The 21,416-nt window shown below is 39.5% G+C and overlaps 1 protein-coding gene across 1 annotated transcript; it reads left to right on the top strand.

The window, feature by feature from the left end:
• The first annotated feature begins 1,341 nt into the window (after positions 1 to 1,341).
• podxl (podocalyxin-like) lies at positions 1,342 to 21,158 on the top strand. Its single transcript, XM_024285034.2, has 8 exons — positions 1,342 to 2,046; positions 14,730 to 15,188; positions 16,555 to 16,844; positions 16,923 to 16,949; positions 17,724 to 17,850; positions 17,922 to 17,965; positions 18,041 to 18,157; positions 19,211 to 21,158. Exons 1-8 carry the CDS (start codon positions 1,980 to 1,982, stop codon positions 19,403 to 19,405), a joined length of 1,326 nt encoding a protein of 441 aa, XP_024140802.1. The 5' UTR covers positions 1,342 to 1,979; the 3' UTR covers positions 19,406 to 21,158.
• Positions 21,159 to 21,416: the final 258 nt, after the last annotated feature.

The following is a 21,416-nucleotide window of genomic DNA, read 5'->3' as shown; positions in this document are numbered from 1 at the left end:
AAACACGAAAAAGCCGTGGAACTCACCACTTTGCTCGAAGTCCCTCACAAACACCAAACGATCAGATAGCAGGATTTGTCCACCACTGGCAGAATGCTCTTGTTTTCCATATTTATGTTAAAAAGTTACAGTTTTAACATTTTAAAAATTGACATTGTGTTAGCTTTTTGGACTAGTTTGGTATTTACTAAGATTTTTTAGGCTATTTTGGAGTTTAGCTAACATTTCAGCTACACACTAGCTGTTTTAGCTAATTTAGGCTTTTCTTTTAGTTTTTTAGGCTGTTTTAGAGTTAGGCTAATATTTACACACTAGTTGTTTTGGCCAATTTAAGCTCATTTTTTTTTTCATTTTTTAAAGAAATCTTTAAGTTTAGCTAATTTTTTTCATCTACATGCTAGCTGTTTTAGCTAACCGACGTTTTTTTTGGTGTTTTAGGCTAATTTGGCATTTAGCTAATATTTTAGTTGGCTATCAACTTCAATGTTTTTATCAATTTCAGCATCTTCAACTATCAGCACTAGCATTTTTAGCAGCCAGATTCAGCTTACAGCATTCACACTAGCATTATCACAGGTAATACTATATATCTAGTTCATAATTATGTTAAAAAGTTACGGTTTTGAAGTTTTAAAAATTTAGTTTTAAAATGTTCAATAAATGTTTATCCTGTTCCTATGGTGTGTTTTGGATTTTGGCCCCTTGTCCGATCAAGTTCGATACCCCTGTTCTATCAGAAAGACTCGGGGAAACAACGTGACAGGCGATCTTTCATACGCCACATTTCCTGGCAGGAATTCAGTGCTGATGGACTCTTCGCTCCCCGCTACCGAGGAAATCCTGGTTAGTTTATTTTTCTCCACTTAGTAATCTGATTACCAGTGGGTCGTCTGGTCTGATGTGAGGTCTAACACACATACAAACACTACTCTCATCCTCCATAAAACATTAAAGATCAGTGGTCCTGCCAGAAAACGTGGAAATAGAGTGAAGTCTAAAGCTGCTATTGACTTTGAATAGACTACAAGATCAGCCTAAACGTTCACTATTGAGAGTAAACTCACTCAGATCTTATTAAAAGGTTTTCTAGAAGTTCTCCTTTAACAGTTGACAGCATAATTTATTCGTTTTCTAGCTGTGTGTGCAAATGTAACACAGCAGTAAAAATGCACCATTCCAATATGGCGTCCATCTTTGCCTACGCATCAAGCTAGCATGTCATCTCTAGTGAAATAACTCATTGGTATGATCTCATATCAGTTGTGAACAGAAATCAACATAACTGAAGAGTAGTTCACAATTAGGCTACAGCTTATGGGATTTTTGATGTTTTTTTTATTTTTTTAGATATTTCAAATGTTTATATCAGTCCTCTGTAACTTGTGCTGCTTGACACTCTGTCCTGTTTCTGTCAAACTCCAAAGCGACTGCAGTCCCCCATGAAGGCCGTCGCACTCTTCCTGACATCAAACCATTCCAGTTTCACCCCGTGCCCTAAAGTCACAGACCCTTTCAGAAAGGAACCAGAATCGGCTTCCTTTTGTTATTCAGAGTCAGGGGGGACTGGGATTGGACCGGTGAGGGTCTGCCCCTGCTTTCCCGTGATCGGGGAGGCTGGGCAGAGCGGCCGCTCCACAAACAGCTCAACACTTTGCAGGAGCGCCGGCAGTGAGTGAGTGAGCACAATACAGGACAGAGCCACTGTGGGAGACGGGACTCAGGAACAACGGTGCAGCCAAGGAGACCGCTGAAACACTCTCCCCCAAATCCCGCCACTGCAGAGAAGGAGAGCACAGCAGCAACAAAAGCATTCTTTGCTTTCAGCCCAAAAGCAAAAGAAAAAAAAAAGCCCTTAACAATAAGCGGAGCAGGATCATTCGCTTAGAAGCAGAAATTGAAGGAGAGAGGCGTGAAAGCAACAAAATCAGTGCAGCTTCTTCCAGCTCGTCTGAGGCGTTGCAGAGCCGCATGAAGGATACATGCAGCTGGGGACACCAAGAAGCAGGATGAGAGCGACTCCCAGGATCACATGGCCTCTAGTTCTGAGTGAGTACACGGGAAAACTGCACAGAAGTCTACAAACAAAAACACGGGAGTGTTTGAAGGTCTGGATCTGTTTGGCAACACGTTTCATCTGCAGCTGCAGGTGTTCACACAGCTGAACCGACGGGGGACGTTTGCTCGGCGACAAACCTGGTTTTGGGAAAAAATCTTTAATTTTATGTTTAGATTTAGTAAGATTTAACAATTTTTCCCAATACATCTAAAATCTTTAGAGTATAAAGTCATTTATAAAACTTAAGGCAAGACTTTGGAAAGCTTTAACTATTTTCTTGCCATTTTCTGAGGAGTTTCTCCTCCTTTTGGAGAAAGGCGAAACCTCAAATCAGTGCAGTGATGATGGACTTTTTCACCTTATACGATGTTCTATAGAGAGTAGTATTCAGATGGGAGGTTAGGGAGTAAAAATGTGGAGCAGTTTTCACTTGAAGAACCTTGAAGAAGCTACAAAGATAAGCATAGATGAAATTTTACGTCCGTCCAGAACAGATCCTGGATCACCGTCTCATTAAATCATCAAGAGGCGACATAATGATGCTTAAAATTCAGAGCACCCCCTTTAGTCCACACACACGGACTCCCCTCCTGCTTGAAAGTGTTTTTGAAATCACATATAGCCAAAAGGGGTGGTGGGTGGGGGGGTCTGAGCCCTCCTGTGTCAGCACTCCGACCCGCAGAAACCGTCCCGACGCCGTTCTGTCAATGTGCAGTTTGAAGCAGGGACTCTATGGAGCTCAATTGAGGCCAATATTCATTAAAACCCAAATAATACAACTTGAAAAAAATATTGATGTTTGACCAAAAAACTGTTAAATGTCCGCAACTTTTTGCTATTCTAAAATAAGCTATTTTTAGCTTCAAAATGTTTTTTTAGGTTTCAAATCTTAATATCTCAATTTCAAACTTTTTTTTTTCGGATTCGAATCTGAAATTTTCAGTTTGAAAACTTTTGGCCCCGCTGTGGCGCGTTGGGGCGGGGCTAACATAAACAATCAATCAAAATTAATCAGGGTGGTAACTTAAGTCCCAGGGCTGAAATTTTCAGATTCAAAGAGATTTGAAACAGAAAAAAAGTTTTGAAATTAAAATTTTGAATTTTTCAACTAATGAAACAACATTTGAAGCTGAAAATAATTACATTTTTTCTTAAAATATCAAAAGGTTTCTGACTTTTTTATTATTTGGCCGAAGACTAATATTTTTTTCAAGTTGTTTTATGGGTTTCAAATAATATTGGCCTCAATTTAGCTCAATAGAATTTTTTTTTTTTTTTTTAATTTGACACTAAACAACTTACAAGATACAAACCCAAGTAGAGGATAACAATCTTTTCACATGGGTGCAAACACAATAACGGAAAATAAATAAAACGGAGCAAAAAAAAACAAACTATAAAGAAATTACAATAATAAACATGAGATTTGTTTTGAGATCACATCTGTAATTTTCCAGTCGTTCATAGATTATCTTTTAATCTGTAACTGGATCAGTCCCAGAGAGTAGACGTGCAACTGGAGCAGCACTACTGGGTTCTCACTTCATTATGTTCAATGATAAAGCTGAAAACCGAGATCCAGAACCGGAGCAGGAGGCCTCCACCATTCACTGTGACGGTACACTGACAGCAGACAGAGGAGTGTCTCACCGCTGCTGTCTGTCGCTTTGTTAATCCCAGATTATTCAGTTTTTAGCCTTTTGTGGATTCTCAATCCAGATTGGTATTGCTAAATTAAACTAGAGTTGTGAAAGACCTGAAATCTGTACTTAATACACGAATAACTGCATTTTTTGAGGGTGTCACATTGAAGGTCAAATAATAGAAGTGTTACATTTTATCACAATTTTATTTCTAAATATGTATTATATATATATATATATATATATATATATATATATATATATATATATATACAATATATTTATATTAAATATATATTTTTTATATATATTATATTGTATTATATATTATAATTATATATAACTGTATATTTTGTATTTTATATGTATTTTTATAAATACATTATATATAATTTTTTTGTTTTATCTCATTTTAAAAGGTTTGGTTCCTGTTTGATTAAAAACATTGTTTTGGTTCAGATTTGAGCCAACTTTATTGATAAAATTCTAAATTTTATTTGCTTAAAAAAATAAAATTAAGAGATTTTTTAAGGGAGACGTCTTAGCTGATAAAAGCGATGATAGTTGTCAGTCTGGAGTTCAGGAAGAAAGCTGCAGCATCACTTATCAGCCCCTTCCAGGACTTCCTCAGCCCGACACAAACTGTCCTTCTTAGCTGCTGCTGCTTTGGCCACTTTCTCAAAGATAACAGGCATTTGGCGGCTCTGGACTGCAGGGGCTGGGGGAGGCGGCGGCGGCGGCGGCGGTGGCACACTAGTCTACCGCCTTCACCGAGCAGCACATGAGAGAGAGGAGAAACAATAGGAGGGGGGAAATAAACTTCATCAACATCCTGGCTCCCAAGAAGGGAGTGCCGGCAGGAGACGGCCTTGAGCGCCTCAGACTGTGTTCAACAGGATCACCATGCTGTTGTTGAAGATTTAAGAAGAACACAAGACAGCGGAAATGAAACTGGGTTTACATCAAGCCGTTTGGTTGGAATTAACATCTAAAAACTGAGACGACGTCAGTTTTTATTGAAAAGACGAATCTCTGTGACAGGCTGAAGGGTTTGAAAGCCAATAAAACTTAACAATAAACTTTAGATGAGAAGCAGTGAGTGTAAATGTAGATTTGTCAAAATTTGGTTTGTGTCAGGACAGGAGTGGATAAAGATCAAAACCATGTCAACTCCATTATGAAAATATGTTTTATGAAGGATAGAAACCAGACATAAAGATTCATTCATGGATTCCCATTAACAATAAGGCGTAAAATAATTGACAAATATGACATCACCACTTTCATGAGGTGAAAACCCAATCAAAACAAGCATTTTACGACGATTATTTATGAATCGATAGTGTTCTGATTAAAAGAATATATCTAAATACATTTTTTTGCAAAATTGTTCAAACGCAATGCATTGTGGTCCATATTCCTAAATTTATGCTCGAATTCCTTCCCTACTCACTATATAATGGTTTCACCATTTTGTAGTGCTGTCCGAATCTACTATTCCAAAATCTTCCCTGAAGTCTCCGCGAAAAACTAGCATGCATCAATGCTCACTACATTAGCAAATATAGACCACAATGCATTGCGTTTAAGCAATTTTTGCAAAAAAAAAAAAAAAGCGTTAAAATGTAGTTTTATAATAAACCATCCTCATTTTCACCATCAGAACACATCAGGATACACATGTTTCGTATTGTTTAAATTTTCACTTCCTGAAATCGGTGATGTCATATCCGGCGTTCAGCAAAAGGAAAGGAAAGTAGGGCACTAGATAATCCTGCAATATATAGAAGTTTTTTGTAGTTAGGGATTGGGGTGGGGATTTGGACATAGCCTTAGTGAGCGTCAGACTGGTTTTTCACTGAGAATTCTGGGAAATTTCAAGGGCACTCAATTTTGGAATTGTAGGTTATGTCTGAATTTCTTCACCATTTTGTCGTGCTTTCCGAATCTACTATTCCACATTGCCCTAAAAATTTCCCAAAAGTCTTTGCAAAAAACAGCATACATTGATGCCCACTAGATTGGTGAATATAGACCACAATGCATTGCGTTTGAACACATTTTTTTGGGAAAAAAAATGTGTTTAAATCTAATTTTTTAATAAAGAATCAACATTTTCATCATCAGAACAAAGTGGATTCATAATAGACGTCTTAAAATGTGAATGACAATTCATGTAAAACAAATGGGGTATGGTCGAGCCGGGATTATATAAGTTCGTTTCCTACCCATTGGTTCCCATTTATCCCATGTCTGACATATCATTTTACAGATTTAAACCTCTGTCAATTGTATTGCATTATACTTGTTTTTGATTGCTTCAAATAAACCATTTCAAATAAAAATATTGATTAGATTTTCACTTGGTGAAATCGGTGACATCATACTTTCAGTTGGGACAACTATCAATGACGGAAACACCAAAAGACTTTAAATGTAGAGAAATCAAACCTCCTTCCACAAAACTCCTGTCCTTAAAAACAAAACTTCAGAACTTAAAAACAGAACAAGCTGAACTTCCCTCAAAGCTGTGAGGAGCAACGTTTGATAGATTCGCTGGTCGGCACATAGCGCTTCCTGCTGGGAGGAACCTCTGCTGTTTGGAAAGCCAAATATTTCATCAGCGTCCAGCTCTGTAGATCAGGCCGCTCGCCTTCACCTCGGCGTTGACCCTGTACTCCCTCCCCTTACCCAGAATGCCACAGTACATCACCCAGGTATCATTACTCAGGGCTGAGGCTGGTACCACCACGGACCCACACTTCCTCCCCCTCATTCTTCCTCATCCTTTGGCTGTCTCAGCACTGCCTCCTCTCTCCTCAGCTTTCTGGAGAAACACTAAATTGCTGATGTGTGTAATAGGAAAGTGTGTCCTCCTCATTCTCTGTCGGGGAGTTGTTGTTGTTGTTCATCTTTTGGCATTTCGAATTCAGGCTTAGCATTCACTGATTCGGTTCGCCATGCAGAGATTTTTACGCTGGATTTCCTTCCTGACACAACCTTGTATTTTATCTGGGATAGGTTCCGGTACAGGGAGACCCAGACTCAGACGCCCCCTTTGGCCACATAGGTCTAGAGACCCACAGATGAATAAACTCGAACCCTGATTTCCCATGTGACAGTCAATCGAGCCCTCCAGACTTATCTCCTGATAGGACACGATATAACCAGTGGTACCAACCAAGGTCGTCATAGAGCTCATGAGGTAATTCTAGAAAAACATAGGTTTTGTTACTGGAGACATGCATATTCAGTGTCCTTAGAGCTGAGGAGGGTAAACTTTTTGACTCGTGGGCCACAAAGGGTTCTAAGATGGGCCAGATCAGATGTGTTTTTTTAAATTAGAAATGGTTTATTTCAAGCAATCAAGAAGAAAAAAAAAAGTAAATTCATGTGCAATACAATCAATCATCAGAAGATTACATCCATAAAGACATGTCAAACACCGAATAACTAAACATCAAGAGATTGAAAGGGAGTGAGAGGAAGCGAACTTATATAATCTCACCGCGGATCGACCTTAACATTTCTTTAACGTGTATTATCATTATCCGGTTTGTGACTTAAGATTAGATATTTATATCTTTCCAACATAGATTCAGGTTATTATGAATCCTTAAGTAACAATAAATCACATGACTATGTAAGTAGAAATAACACTATTTCATACTTTGTCCTTACATATGCAGATCTATTATTAAAATTCAGACAAAATATGCAGATTAATTTTCCATAAAATAAAAAATCATAAATATAAATCAAGCAAAAATATATATATATGCAGATTATTTTCCATTGGAAGACTCGTTAATGTAAAACAAGTATCATGGGAATGTATCCTGATTTTTAATTTTTTTCCCCCTTTTTTTTTTTTTTTTAAATAGAAAAATCATTAAAATAAATCAGGTAACACAAATTAAAAAAAATGTACAGATCATTTTCATTAGAAAAGTTATTACAGTATTTTCAATTGTAAAGTCAACATGAATCAAGGATCAGTAATCAAAAGTGTGAGTTGATTATTTTTATGAGAAAGTCTTGTATGATGATGATCAAAGTGTTTTGGTAAGTGACCTCATATGAGATAGAAACAATAGGGAATCTGGACAAAAACATGCTTTTTTATTTAAAATTTGGATTTATTTTCCCCCTACTTTACTGCCAATTGAACCAGTTCGTTGATTTCTTTCAGGTAAAAACAGACCTGTGTTGGAATGATTGGAAAAATGACTGACTTAAAAACACACATGACACACAAAACAACAAATCTTCCAACACAACATGAATGCAAAATGATTTTACAGGAAAATATAAAAAGGGGTTATCGATATACTTTATTTCAGTGTGACGGGTCAGATTAGATTGTTTAGTGGGCCGTAGCTTGCCCACCCCTGCTGTAGAGCTTTAAATCTTACATGTTGCGTCATGTTAAGTGCTTTCATCAGAAGTCTATCAGCCAACTTCAAATCAGAAGACCTTTTTTTTTTTAAATGAAACCGCCTTCTATTATATTTAATGGCAACAATTGAACTGTGATGAAGAGGCGGAAGCGTTTGGATCCATGTGCAAACGGGTATTTAATGACAAGGAGACAAAGAGCAGGTAGAATGGAGATGTCAAACCAGGCAAAAAACAAGGAACAAGGCAGGCAGGGATTAAAAAAAAACACTGAGGAACGCTCAGATTGTCAGCAATGATTAACAAGACTTCGCACTGAACAGAGGTTAGAGAGGAAAAATATACTGGATGAATGATTGGAGACAGCTGCTGAAGACTTGCAAAAGGAGTTGGTGGATGCTGGGAGATGTAGTCAGAAGGCAGTGGAAACAGTCAAGATTCTAGCAATAGCTCCCTCTTGTGGTCGGAGGTGACATTGGCTGGTGGATTCCTGACATAAACATGTTTGACACCAGGAATCTGCAACCTTTCATGCTAAAAGAGCCGCATGTGGCTCCAGAGTCTCAGGCTGTAGACCCCTGGTCTTCACATTCTTACTCCCAACTCGTCATATTTGAACGTATGGTCCAGGTCGTCCCTTTTTGACGTTTTGGGTCCCCAACTCATTTTTTTTGTTTGTTTGTTTTATGTGTTGTGTATTAAATTACTGTTCCCTAACTCTTGCCGTGCGGTACTGAACGTGAAACTGGTGCTGGTCCGCGTCCCAAAGTTAGGGACCCTTGATTATCAATCAATCTTTACACTAAAACAAAATAAATATATAAAAACAAGCACAAAATGTAAAATTAAGTTGATGCCCCTCCCCCAGACCCACATACGTTTTTTTGCATTTTTTCCCTGTCTGTGGCATCCCTAGGACTGGTACCAGTTCTTGTTCGGAGGTTGGGGACCAGAACATCCAAAAACGACACCCAAAACGTCAAAAAGTGATATAACGAGTTGGTAGTGAGAGTGTGTTGCAATGGCAAGTTCAATCGTTGCCATCAAATATACATGGTTTAGTCTAAAACCAGAGGATGGATCCTCCAATCACAGGCCTTTGAATCCTCAAACACAGCTTTTAGTCAGGCGGTCAGAGGCCCATCAGTCCCCCGGCGTGGCGGGAAGCAGCTGCTCACGTCTGCTCTGTGGGCTTTAATTTGCCCTGAAGGGCTCACATAGCAGGTTCCCCTGAATGACCAGATTTACGTTCTCCTGGCAGATGAAGACTCTGCTGCTCTCCTGAGCTGTGAAGGGCTGGGCATGCCGCTCTGAGTTCCTGACAGGGAGGAGTGTGTCGCTTGCATGTGATGCGTGTATGGCTGCAGGCGTCTCTATGTGGTCCTCAGATTTACAACACTTCTCTGCCCCCCCCACCTCGCTTTTATTCAAGCAGAGAGTGTGAACATTCAGACAAGCACACAAAGTAAAGAAAGGACGCCCTCCATCTTGTAGTCTTTGGTCCACAGTCCCATTAAGAGATAAAATACGTGCATGGGAGGGGGCGGCCCCACCCCAGCTTCACTGGAGGTCTTCACAGAGAAGGGGGGGGGGGGCACACATTTACCTCTGAATTGCCGGGGTAACGGGGCACAGAGGTAGAGGATTGTGGGCGCTGAAGCCCCGCCTTGCTCCACATCATGGGTGAAGCACTTTGGGTCTCAATGGACACGTTCGACTAGAAGGACCTGCAGAAAACACGCGTCTACCTACTACGATCTGCTGCAGATTCTTTGCCGCCCCTCTACAAGACTCTGGAAAGAAAGAGCTAACTCTGATGAAATGTCGTCGTCTTTTTGAAACATCACCACTTTTTTTTTAAAGATGCATGTGTCCCAACACTGTCTGTGGGAACGAGGAACACGAGCAGAGTCTCTTCTAGCGTCTCAGGAAAAGTTTCAGCTGCACAGGAAGCGTCGTGATTTAGGTCTTTGATTGCTTTGGAGCGAACAGAGGAAGAGCAGATAATTATGTTGTGTGAGATGCAGCTCTTTATCACACTCCACTGCACAAACACGTTTGTGTTCAAGTAAGAGAAGTATTGCATGAGCGGATTTTAGGGACAAAAGAGACCGAAGGAAAGATCATTTTTTGTTTGACGCTTTTTCGACTGTTTTCATTGAGCTGTGCTGCTGCTGACAGTATGAACCGTGCTCTGAAACGTCGTTTTCGCGGCTGCCACATCACCGGCCGTTTGAGAAGCAGCGACTTCTGGGAACGCCATGCAGCGTTTTGGAAGAAAAGCGTTCAAAGATGCTGCAGAGTGTACACATTTGGGCCGGCCCCCCAAACTGTTTTGACTAAATTAGGCACTTTTCCAATTCTTAGGCTAATTTGGCATTTAGCTAATGTTTCAGCAACATGCTAGCTGTTTTGGCTAACTTAGGCTATTGTCCATTTTTTAGGCTAATTTGGAGTTTAGCTAATATTTTATCTTTACGTTAGCTGTTTTGACGAAATTAGACATTTTTTTCAGTTTTTTAGGCTAATTTAGCATTTAGCTAACATTACAGCTAAATGCTAGCAGTTTTAGCTAATTTAGGCTTTTTTTAGTTTTGACGATAATTTTGATTTTAGCTAATATTTTTAGCTTTATGCTAGCTGTTTTGACTACATTAGACATTTTTTGAGTTTTTTTCGGCTAATTAGCATTTAGCTTACATAACAGCTGCATGCTAGAGGTTTTAGCTAATCTAGGCTTTTTTTCAGTTTTTACGATAATTTGGATTTTAGCTAATATTTTAGCTTTATGCTAGCTGTTTTGACTAAATTCGACTATTTTTCTGTTTTTTTAGGTTAATTTAGCATTTAGCTAACGTTACAGCTAAATGCTAGCAGTTTTAGCTAATTTAGGCTTTTTTCAGTTTGTAGGCTTATTTGGAGTATAGCTAATATTTTTAGCTTTATGCTAGCTGTTTTGACTACATTAGACATTTTTCGAGTTTTTTTGGCTAATTAGCATTTAGCTTACATTACAGCTACATGCTAGTAGTTTTAGCTAATTGAGGGTTTTTTCAGTTTTTACAATAATTTGGAGTTTAGCTAATATTTTAGCTTTATGCTAGCCGTTTTGACTGCATTAGACATTTTTCCAGTTTTTTAGGCTAATTTGGCATTTAGCTATTTCAGCAACATGCTAGCAGTTTTGGCTAATTTAGGCTTTTTTCAGTTTTCAGGCTTTTTTGAAGTTTAGCTAATATTTTAGCTTTACGCTGGCTGTTTTGGCTAAATTACAATTTTTTAATTTTTTTTCGGCTAATTTGGCACTTTGCTAATATATCAGTGTTTTCAACTGTCAGCTTCAGTTTTTTATGTCATTTTAAGCATCTTCAGCTATTAATCTATCGCAGGTAATGCTATATATCTATTTTTTAAAATGTTTTTTTCATTATTTTTTCTGTGAAGATCATAGAAATGAATTATTTAAAATTTGGCTATGTGTGCCTTTCTGGAAAACCATAAATCTTTACGTTTAGGCTGTGATTGTTACACTTTTTTTGTTAGCCTACAAACCAACCCAGGCCTCATGTCAGAGAAGAAAAGTTATATGGCCCTCACAAGAAAAAGTTTGGGGACCCCTGGTATAAATGACAATAGTTTCCCTTTTTACCAAAACTGTAAAACGCCCATTTAAGCTGGAAAGTCAACTTCCCATTCCGCGTCGGGGCTGTTTCCTGAAACGGCGTGAGACCTCACATGACTACAGGACTTCATTCGGAAAGTCCCTCTATGACTTTTCTTTTTTTTAATTAAAAAAAAAAAAACATTCCTAGTAGTGTTTTAATTGATTGTGAAGTTTTTAGCCAAAATCCCACAACCTAAATGTCTTAAAAAGCCAAGAAAAGTGCTTTTCTCCTTCAGAATCTACTGGAATTACATTGATCAAACTGTTGAAACATTACAGTAAATCAAAGAACATAAACACCGGAGCTCCGATGTTAAAGGGTTAAGCATGCTAACAGCAGCGGCAGGACGGCGCTGATGGGCTGCAGGTGGTGTGTTTGCGTCTGGAGGTGTGTTTTTCTGGCGGCTGAGCGGTCAGGAATGTGTGGGTGCGGTAAAAAACACTCTCCAAACTGATAACCGCAGCTGCCACTCGCAACAACACAGATTCATCCGTGACGGCTCGGGTCGTGGTAGACAACAGAACAGAAAACATGAAAGGAGGATCCTGGAGACATCTCTGAGGAAAGAGCTGATCCATGATGAATCTGTGTTCCAGGAAAGCAGGCAGGTTTGTTCTTTATAGGGTAATTCTTCGGATTACAGTCAGTTTCTGCTGTCAGAGCTGCACCTGATGTTCACTCTGTAAAGCTGCCATGTTGAAGAGCTTCCTTCTGCCAAGTACAGGACTATCCTCCTGTGAGGATTTGGCTTCAGTGGAGGGAACGTTTTGAACGGTCAAATCAACGTTTGATCATAATAGGGTCTATTGTAATGTTGTAAGCATTGACTGTATCTGAGAACTGGACTGAGTGAGGGTGACATCCCCCATACTTACTTTTGGCTCCAGCAAAATGAAGCCAATCCAGTCGCCATTTTCCACGGCGCCATGTTGGAGCCAGATGAGGTTAGTAAGCAGGAATTGGTCTGAATCCTGGACTGTATATGAGAACTGGACTGAGTGACCCCTCCCCCCCTCACGTTCCAAACAGGAAGTACCCGCTGGTCCCAAAAAGCGCAACTTATAAACTGACCAATCAGAGGCCTTCTATCATGCTCACTTACTGAGAGTGGTTGCCATAGAAATATCGACCAAGACCGATGCAGTCCAAACACAGTTCACTGAGGAAATGACATGTATATGTATTTATAGTAAACTTTTAATATATATATATATTATGTATATTATATATACTTCATAGTAAACTTTTTGCTTCAGTAATATATACTTATTCCTCATAATATCTACATAATAATTCAAAGATTTTGCAAATACAGAGATTTTTCCTAGTAAATAATTTAAAGCTTACCTATTTTTTATGAGTCATCAAAAATTTACATTGTTTACTAGTAAGATCTACTTTTCAAATCATTAAAATTATGTAAATTGTATTAGAGAAATGTATGTTCTTTTTACTTGCTTAAGATTGAATCATAATCTTTCTTGTGGACGTAAGTAAATTTTACTAGATTGTTGCTGGTAGTTTTTATATTCATAAATGCAGTAAAATTTAATTAGGAATTGTTAGTGCAAAGTGTTACGAGGATTTTCTGAAGTAAATCTAATTAGTTATTTTTGGCTTTCAAATTTTAATTCCAATTCATTTTATAGTTTTAAAATATAGTTTAAAGAGTCAAAACGAAAAACACAAAAAATCAGAACAAAGATTACTCTTTCTTTTAAAAATGTATTACGCAAATAAAATAGAATGAAGATCACCCTTATCATTTAAAAAAAAACATTGAACTCAATGTGCTTCCATACAAAGGCTAAGAAAGAAAAAATAAACTCTACGGTTCTTCCTGAATGTCGTATTTTTGCAAGTCTGACAGCAGAGCAGCTGATTCTTCTCCAACCCTGACGTGGTCTTAAATCTGTGAAAAGGGCCGTTTAAAAATAGTCGTAGGAGTCCGAACTCGATCATTGTTGTTGGCAGACATGAGGGTGTGGTGCATTCACAGTCATTGTGCTGTTTCCTGGTCTGGTCACTATTATTAGAGAAACAGAAATAAGATGGATCATTCTCAGAGTTGGAGGAGATCCACCTGAGGACGTGTGACCCCAAAACCCGGTTGCTTTAGCTGCTGTGATCGCCCAGTTCTGTGCTCGAGTCCCATTAGGCATATGTCTATACATATTCAGTTTTTAGGCTTTGTTTGGTGGTTCACATCTGTTTTGTGTTTGGCTGTGACTTCTTCTGGAGGCAGTCACAGCTGCCTGTACATACAAATTAGGTTTTCACTTTTTAAGGTTTTCTTTGTGTCTTGTGTATCTGTCGAGGTTTAGTCATTCATTCATGACTGTCATTAAATCTTTTGAACTATTCTGGATTCATTCGAGTCCTTCCTGTTCCTGGATTTTCTTCCACCATCCAACTGTAAATACTTTGACTTGAAACAGCATCAGTAACTTTTGCTACTATATTGATGAAGCGTTCTTTTTTATATTAGACTCTACTCCAGGGGTCAGAAACTGGCGGGACATTTGCGGCCCCTGCCTTATGAAAGTTCAATGTCTACGCAGCAATATCCTCTGCATGTCCACGCTTGTTTGAAGATAGCTTTGTATTTGCTTTGTGATGTTTCAGCTTTCTTTATGCTTTAAACTTTGCATTAGCTATTGTCCATTGACCTGGTCGTCAGAAAAGTCCTTAGCAACAGTTGCTAGCATCGTTAGCTTCTGTCATTTCACAGAAGATATTGCTTAGTAGTACATAGACATGAACAAACGTCCAATAAACTTGTTAAGTAGACAAAGAAAATGGACCAAAGATATAGACAGTATACACAAAAACACATTTTTGGCACAAATGGAACCCCATACAGCCCAGCCTCAGCCAGACTCTGGCTTCAGTGGCCCCAAAGGAAAATGAGTTTGAGTACCCTGATCTAATCCTCCACTAAAACAGATGTTTGTTGGTTCTTTTCAGGTTTTCTGTTTCACAGCATCTGCTCAGGTCAAGATACAACTGATACTCCACTGCTCACATCTGCGCAAACTGCTGTTTCCAGCGCGGCTCCTGGAAGCACAAAACAACCATCAAGTACCAATGCCACCATGGTGACACAGATCAACACTGTTACAGTCCCCAAACTGGCTGCGACTATAGCTCAGTCTGTCACAGACAACCACGAGGGGACTCTTCGGAACACTGCTACTACTCCTGCTGTGACCCCAGGCCTTACTACAGCTGGAGTTGCTTTCACTCAGCGCCCCCCTACGTCTGCTTCAATACAAACCATGGGCTCACAGGAGAGCATGACCATAGCGCCCAGTAAGACCCCCACGGAGACACCTGGAGTGACTCAAGGTTTTGACATCAAGACCCCCACTGTGATCGCCACATCACTGAGCCCTTCAGCCAAGAACCAGACAGTAGGCAGCGGAGGTAAGGAGGTGGACAGTAGGGGTGTCGGGGGAAAGACATCGATTCAGCGATATATTGTGATATTTCATTCAGCGATACTTGTATCGATTTAAAATGCTGACAAGACGATATTTGATTATTTATGAGCGTCCTTCAGCGTCTTACTTTTGATTTGGCACATTAAGGCTCTTTGAGCACCTCTACACCATGACCAAAACAACAACAAGGTCTTGCGAGAACCAGCTTGAGTTTCAATGTTATGTCAGTTGAGGTTTTTGATGTCATGAGACATATATTACTTAGTTTTGACTTGGGATGGGTACCAAACCCAAACTTTATGCCATTTTGCTGCTGAATTTTGCAATTTTATAACAATGAGAGATGTATTAATATTAAAGTACAGTCTTAGGATATGTTGGAATATTATGCGTATATCCCAAGACTATACGGGAAATTTGGATATTTCACGATATGATACGTATCGGGATAAATCCCAAGACTGTAACAGAAATTGGGATACATCCAGTATGATGCGCATCGCAATATATCCCAAGACTGCACCAGAAGTAGGAATATATACTGATATGATGTGTATCACGATATATCCCAAGACTGTAGCAGAAATGAAGAATATATCGCGATATTATGCATATCGCGATATATTCCAAGACTGTACTAGATATTGTGATATATCGCGATATGATGCATATTGCGATATTTTCCAAGACTGTACCAGAAATTGTGATATCGAAATATGCTGCGTATCGCGATATATCCCAAGACTGTACCAGAAATTGTGATATATCGCGATATGATGCATATCGTGATATATCCCAAGACTGTACAAGAAATTGGGATTTAGCATGATATTATGCATATTGCGATATATTCCAAGACTGTACCAGAAATTGCGATATATCGCGATATGCTGCGTATCGCGATATATCCTGAGACTGTAGCAGAAGGTGGGATATATCGGGATATTATGCGTATCGCTATATATCTCAAGACCGTACAAGAAATTGGGATATATTGGCATATGATATGATATGTAAGACTTTATCAAAACCATTTTTTGTTCTCTCCTGGGATGGATCGCAATATGATACGTATCGAAATATATCCCAATACTAAACCAGAAAATGGGATACATCGCAATATGCATCATATCGTGAGACACATATCGGGATATGTATTGTGTCACGTGGCTCTTGCCAACACACACCCCTAGTGGACTGGAGGACTGTCGCTTTTACAAACAAACAAAATATATTTTTGTGATGGAGAATTGGTGTTCAGAGTATGAAATGCAGTGAAGACAAAAATGTGCATAGACCCTTTCAAATCAAGATGGTGAGCTGCATAGCCTCTTATGTCCCTCCTGCAGTAGTTTCAGCCACAACAGCAGCCACTACACCACCACCACCACCACCAACTGAAGCCAAAACACCATCTAAAGCCCCACCACCACCACCACCGCCACCACCAACTGAAGCCAAAACACCATCTAAAGCCCCAACACGACCACCACCTGTGACCACACCCTCCATCATCGCCGCCAGTCCGGCCAAGATAGAACCGACCCAAACAGAGGCTTCACCCACCCTAGTTTGGACAGAGCCTCTGCTGAGCGGCAGCCCCATCGCCACGGCACCGCCTCCGTCTCAAAAGTTTGAGGTAAGCAAAGAGAGCAGAGAGGAACCTTAATGACAGTGAACTGGAACTTTCACTCAACTGTTTTATCATGTTTTGCAGTTTCCTCCACCAAGCGGACAGATGTTGGTAAGACTCATTTGGAGCTACTCCACCCTGCCTTTGAGCCAGCCCCACCTGGTCCGCTTTTCCTAGCACTGAATACTTCCTGCAACACAAATGTAGTCCACTTCATAACCCTTTAACACCTGAGGTGTCGCTGTTAACGCCTAAACATAAAATCTTTAACATACTGTAAGTTTACAACCTTTAACACGATCAGCATCATTTCAGGAGATTCTGAAGGAAAAAAAGCGGCGTGTCAACGGTTGAAAAGTCACAGTAAATCTAAAAACATAAACACTGGAGCTTTTTCGCATTGTGTTCCCTCGATTTGAAGGTCCCTCTCATTTATCAAACATTGTTTTCTTTTCAAAAAGTAGCTTCACACAAACAATGACCGGATTTTTAAAATGTGCCATTTTTGTTCGCTACAAATGGATTCCAAATGGACAAAAATGAAAAAAAAGAGGAAAAGAAGACCATAGATTAGAGTTTAAAAAGTTCCTTAACATATTACTAGACTTGTGTAATTTAAGACTATATCCAACCTTTATGTGAATACATACATACACGTGTGCTCTGTATGATAAATGTGGCTTCAATTTCCAGAACAGGAAGTAGGGCGCCCTGAAATTAAAAAAACGGAAGCCCAGAGTGGAAAAAGTGTCTTGGAGCTCTTCCTGTCCTTCCGTTGTTCCTTGTATTCCCACACTAATAGCTGTCCCTCCATAACACCTCAGAAATGACCCTTCCACAGGAAGGTCTGACCTCAGCCTCTTAAGGTGAACGTTTCTCTTTCAGACAAAGGAGCAGAAGATTCTGGGAGAGGTGTGCAAGCGGCTGTTCCCTGACTGGAGGAGTGGGACTTGTCAGTTTGAATGGCACCAACAAAACGGTCAAATACAGTTTGAGAAGATCGACATTAGCGGTATGTGAACACGCTTCCTGTTATACTATAGATCCCAGGTTAAAACTCATCTTGTGAACATTCTCTTCCAGTGAACAGCAGCCTTGCAGACAACTACTATGAAGAGATCACCAAGGTGAGGGCAGCAGCCTTCACTTCAGAGTTGCTGCTCAAACACTTCGCCTGATTCTGTTCTTTGCCTTTGCTAAAGCCCACAGACAACAAAACCCTCATTGCCATCTTGGCCTCGTGTGGCTCGCTGCTCATCATGATCATCATCCTGGCGGTTTGCGCCTCGCACCACCGCAGACCGTACAACGAGAACCAGGTGAGCAGCTTTGACTTCATAAAAGGATAATCATCCAAAAGTCTAAAAATCTATTAATCAATCTAAGCTTAGTAGATCAATAATTGTCCCATAAAAGTATTGATCGATCTAATGCTACAGTCCGCTAGCCTGATGCTAACATATAATGGGATTTCCCATAAGACGGCTAATGCTAACACTCAGTCGACCTAAACATGCATCACTGACTAAATGAACATCTTTATTTATTTTACGAACTCTATTAAAGAAATATTTGTAATAGTAACCATGGCCTAAAGTATTATTCTCCAACCTTTTTCAGGACCGGTTTTAATTAGACAATACTTTCACGGACCAGTCTGAATGGGCCGGAGTTGGCACTTGCAAGCTTCCAGTTTGTGAAAAATATTTTTTCAAATAAATACAAGAAATTTAGTTTAATAAAGTCTAATAATATCAGTAGACATTTGTATACAGTTGATGAAGATTCAATGAATCAAAGTTGCTGATTTGTAGAAGTCTTCTTTGATTTAAAGAAATTTACATGATTTCTGGTTTTGTATTTAGCTTTGAGCTACTAGCTTAGCAAGCCATACAAAACGGATGTTGTGAACAGAATCTGGAGGTTTTTCAAAATAAAACGTTCTTCACAATAAAAAAAAATACCTAAATGGAAATAATTAAAGTTAGTGAATTTAGTTATTTTTTCTGTCTGCGGCCCGATATCAAGGGATCTACGGACCGACACCGGTCCACGGCCTGGGGGTTTGGGACCCCTCAAACTTTTTCTTGTGAGGGCCATATAGCGGTTTTCTTCTCTGATGTGGGGCCGGGGTCAGGCTGTAGGCTAACGAAAGAAGTGTAAAAACATTTCAAGTTTTCTAAAAAGCCACAAATGACCAATGTATAAACTCAAAATTGATTGAATTGAGTGGATCGAAAGAATAAAAAAATAAAAAAAATGGAATCGAATCAATTCTGGAAATTATTGACGATACCCAGCCCCACAAAACATTAAAGTTTAGGATTTCATCAACCCAGAAAGGTTTGAGGTTAATGTTCTTGTTCCTGCAGCAACATCTGACTGAGGAGCTTCAGGCGGTGGAGAACGGTTACCACGACAACCCCACCCTGGAGGTGATGGAGGTACAGCCGGAGATGCAGGAGAAGAAGGTGACGCTGAACGGCGAGTTCAACGACAGCTGGATCGTCCCCATCGACAACCTGTTGAAGGAGGAGATCCCCGACGAGGAGGACACCCACCTGTGAGGAGCACGCCGGGACACATTCGTAGACATAAAGCCAACAGGACAAAGTGCCTCTCTGCGCACCAATCAGTGGTGGCTGAGAAACTGTGTGATGTTTCTTTTCCATTTTTTTTTTTAAATATTATGGTCTGTTTTGTTGCCCGTGTTCCTGGAGCAACATGGTCAATGTGCTCTTCTTAAAGCCCAAAGGGAGCTTCATCAGGAAGAGAGAGGGCATCAGTAGCTCCTTCTATACACTGACGATTTCTTACCCAATCAATTCTTCTTTATTTTGGAACAAAAGGCCTTCTTCAAACTTCATCTGTCCAAAACGAAGATCTTCGTCTGATCTTATATGAATTATTTTCACAAATTCAGTTGGAATGTTTAGGTAAAAAAGCAGTTTTAGAAGTTTCTGGACACATCCGGTCCACTAGTCGGGAGTCGAACTCCTCTTTTTCCAGAGGAACGGACAGTTTTTCTTTCTGCTTCAAGGCAGAGGTAAACTAGTATAGACACAACTATTTTCCAACTGAATTTTTGAGAGGCTAATTTCTTTTAAAGTATTATCGGCCTTTGTGCTCACAATTTATACTCATTAAAGAGTGACCAAACCCTAAATCAACTTTTTTAGTCTGTTGACCTCTATAATTGGGGCTTTAAAATTGCTGTCTGTTGCCATTTTTTTGACAAATTAAAATGGTTTAATTCTTGAAAATATAGTCAAAAACCATTTGTATGCTGCCCCCTATAGGTTGAAACGAGGTATTACAGTTGGATTTTGTGATAGGTCAAACCATTTAAGTCCCACGATGATCTTCACCTCTAGTAATGGTAACAGTCCTGTCCCTCAAGCTCCACCCCTCTGACTGGATCTTCACATTTCGGCTGTGGGTGGAGTCAGCCTCCAAGTTCCCTGTTTGGTGACCCTTTAAAGTCTCTGATCCTCCTCTGATCTATTGTCGAAGCGTTTTCCAAAAATTGTGTGCAACATCGTACGGTTTTTATCCAGATTCCAGCTCAGATGAGGAAAAACGAAGACGTACATGGATCGATTTGTCTGCAAGTGGATGCATCAGAAAGGGGCGGAGCTTGTGGCCCCCTGATTGGAGCAGCTACGTTATGTCTACATAAGAAATACTCCGAAATGCAGATTTAGTCTTCATCTTGAGACAAAAGCTGCCTGAAAAAGTTTTCTTTGGAGAATCTGGTTCATTATCAGATTAGAAAAAGAACTTTTACTTTGAAGTATCAACATGGTAAAAATGGGGTAATCCTGACAGATGAAGAAAAATGATTTTTTTTTCTTAAAATCTTCCGTAATTTCAGCTGAATTATCATTCTGTCCAATCATGGTGTTGTACGCTCCGTCAGGTCAACACAGAGTATCACAGCTTTCTACTGTAGCTGCTGCTAATTTTGGGTAAGAAATGCAGAAAACAGTCAGCTGGTAAAATCTGGTGAATAAGCAACAGTAGCAGAACATTTTCACCGGTGTAGGTTCTTCCATTTACAGACAATAATCACGAGATTTTCTTTCCAATAAAGCGTTAAAATGTGTATGTACTTTTACTGGTGTGAAAGGGTGTTCCAGTCCTGCATGAGTCTGAAATGTCTTATTATTGTTCACATAATCACGTTATCTTTGTATTTAAGGTTTGTTTGCTAATGAAGCAGAACAACAGGGGTCTGACACACTGGAAAATGTACATTTTTGACCTGTTCTTGTACCTTTTCAGATTTGATAATAAAAAAAGAATATGAAAAAAAAAACATCATTTTAGAATATTTTAGTGTATGGGTGTCAAATGCAATCGCACAACTGAAGGCAGAGGTTGGGCTGTATGGGGTTCCATTTGTGCCAAAAAGGTTTTTGGGTCCAGTCTATATCTTGGGTCCATTGTCTATGTCTACTGAACAAGTTTATTGAACATTTGTTCATGTCTATGTACTACTAAGCACCATCTTCTGTGAAACGTCAGGAGCTAACAACGCTAGCAACTGTTGCTAAGGACTTTTCTGATGACCAGATC

This window comes from Oryzias melastigma, linkage group LG23, assembly GCF_002922805.2.
Source record: "Oryzias melastigma strain HK-1 linkage group LG23, ASM292280v2, whole genome shotgun sequence".
Lineage (NCBI taxonomy): Eukaryota > Metazoa > Chordata > Actinopteri > Beloniformes > Adrianichthyidae > Oryzias > Oryzias melastigma.
This window is presented reverse-complemented; position numbering and strand designations above follow the sequence as displayed.

What these genes read in the sequence shown, in the direction of transcription:
- podxl (XM_024285034.2), top strand. Translation starts at nt 1,980, where the DNA reads ATGCAGCTGGGGACACCAAGAAGCAGGATGAGAGCGACTCCCAGGATC. An exon ending in CACCAAGCGGACAGATGTTG is followed by an intron (nt 16,950 to 17,723) that starts GTAAGACTCATT and finishes TTTCTCTTTCAG; the next exon opens with ACAAAGGAGCAGAAGATTCT. An exon ending in TGAGAAGATCGACATTAGCG is followed by an intron (nt 17,851 to 17,921) that starts GTATGTGAACAC and finishes ATTCTCTTCCAG; the next exon opens with TGAACAGCAGCCTTGCAGAC.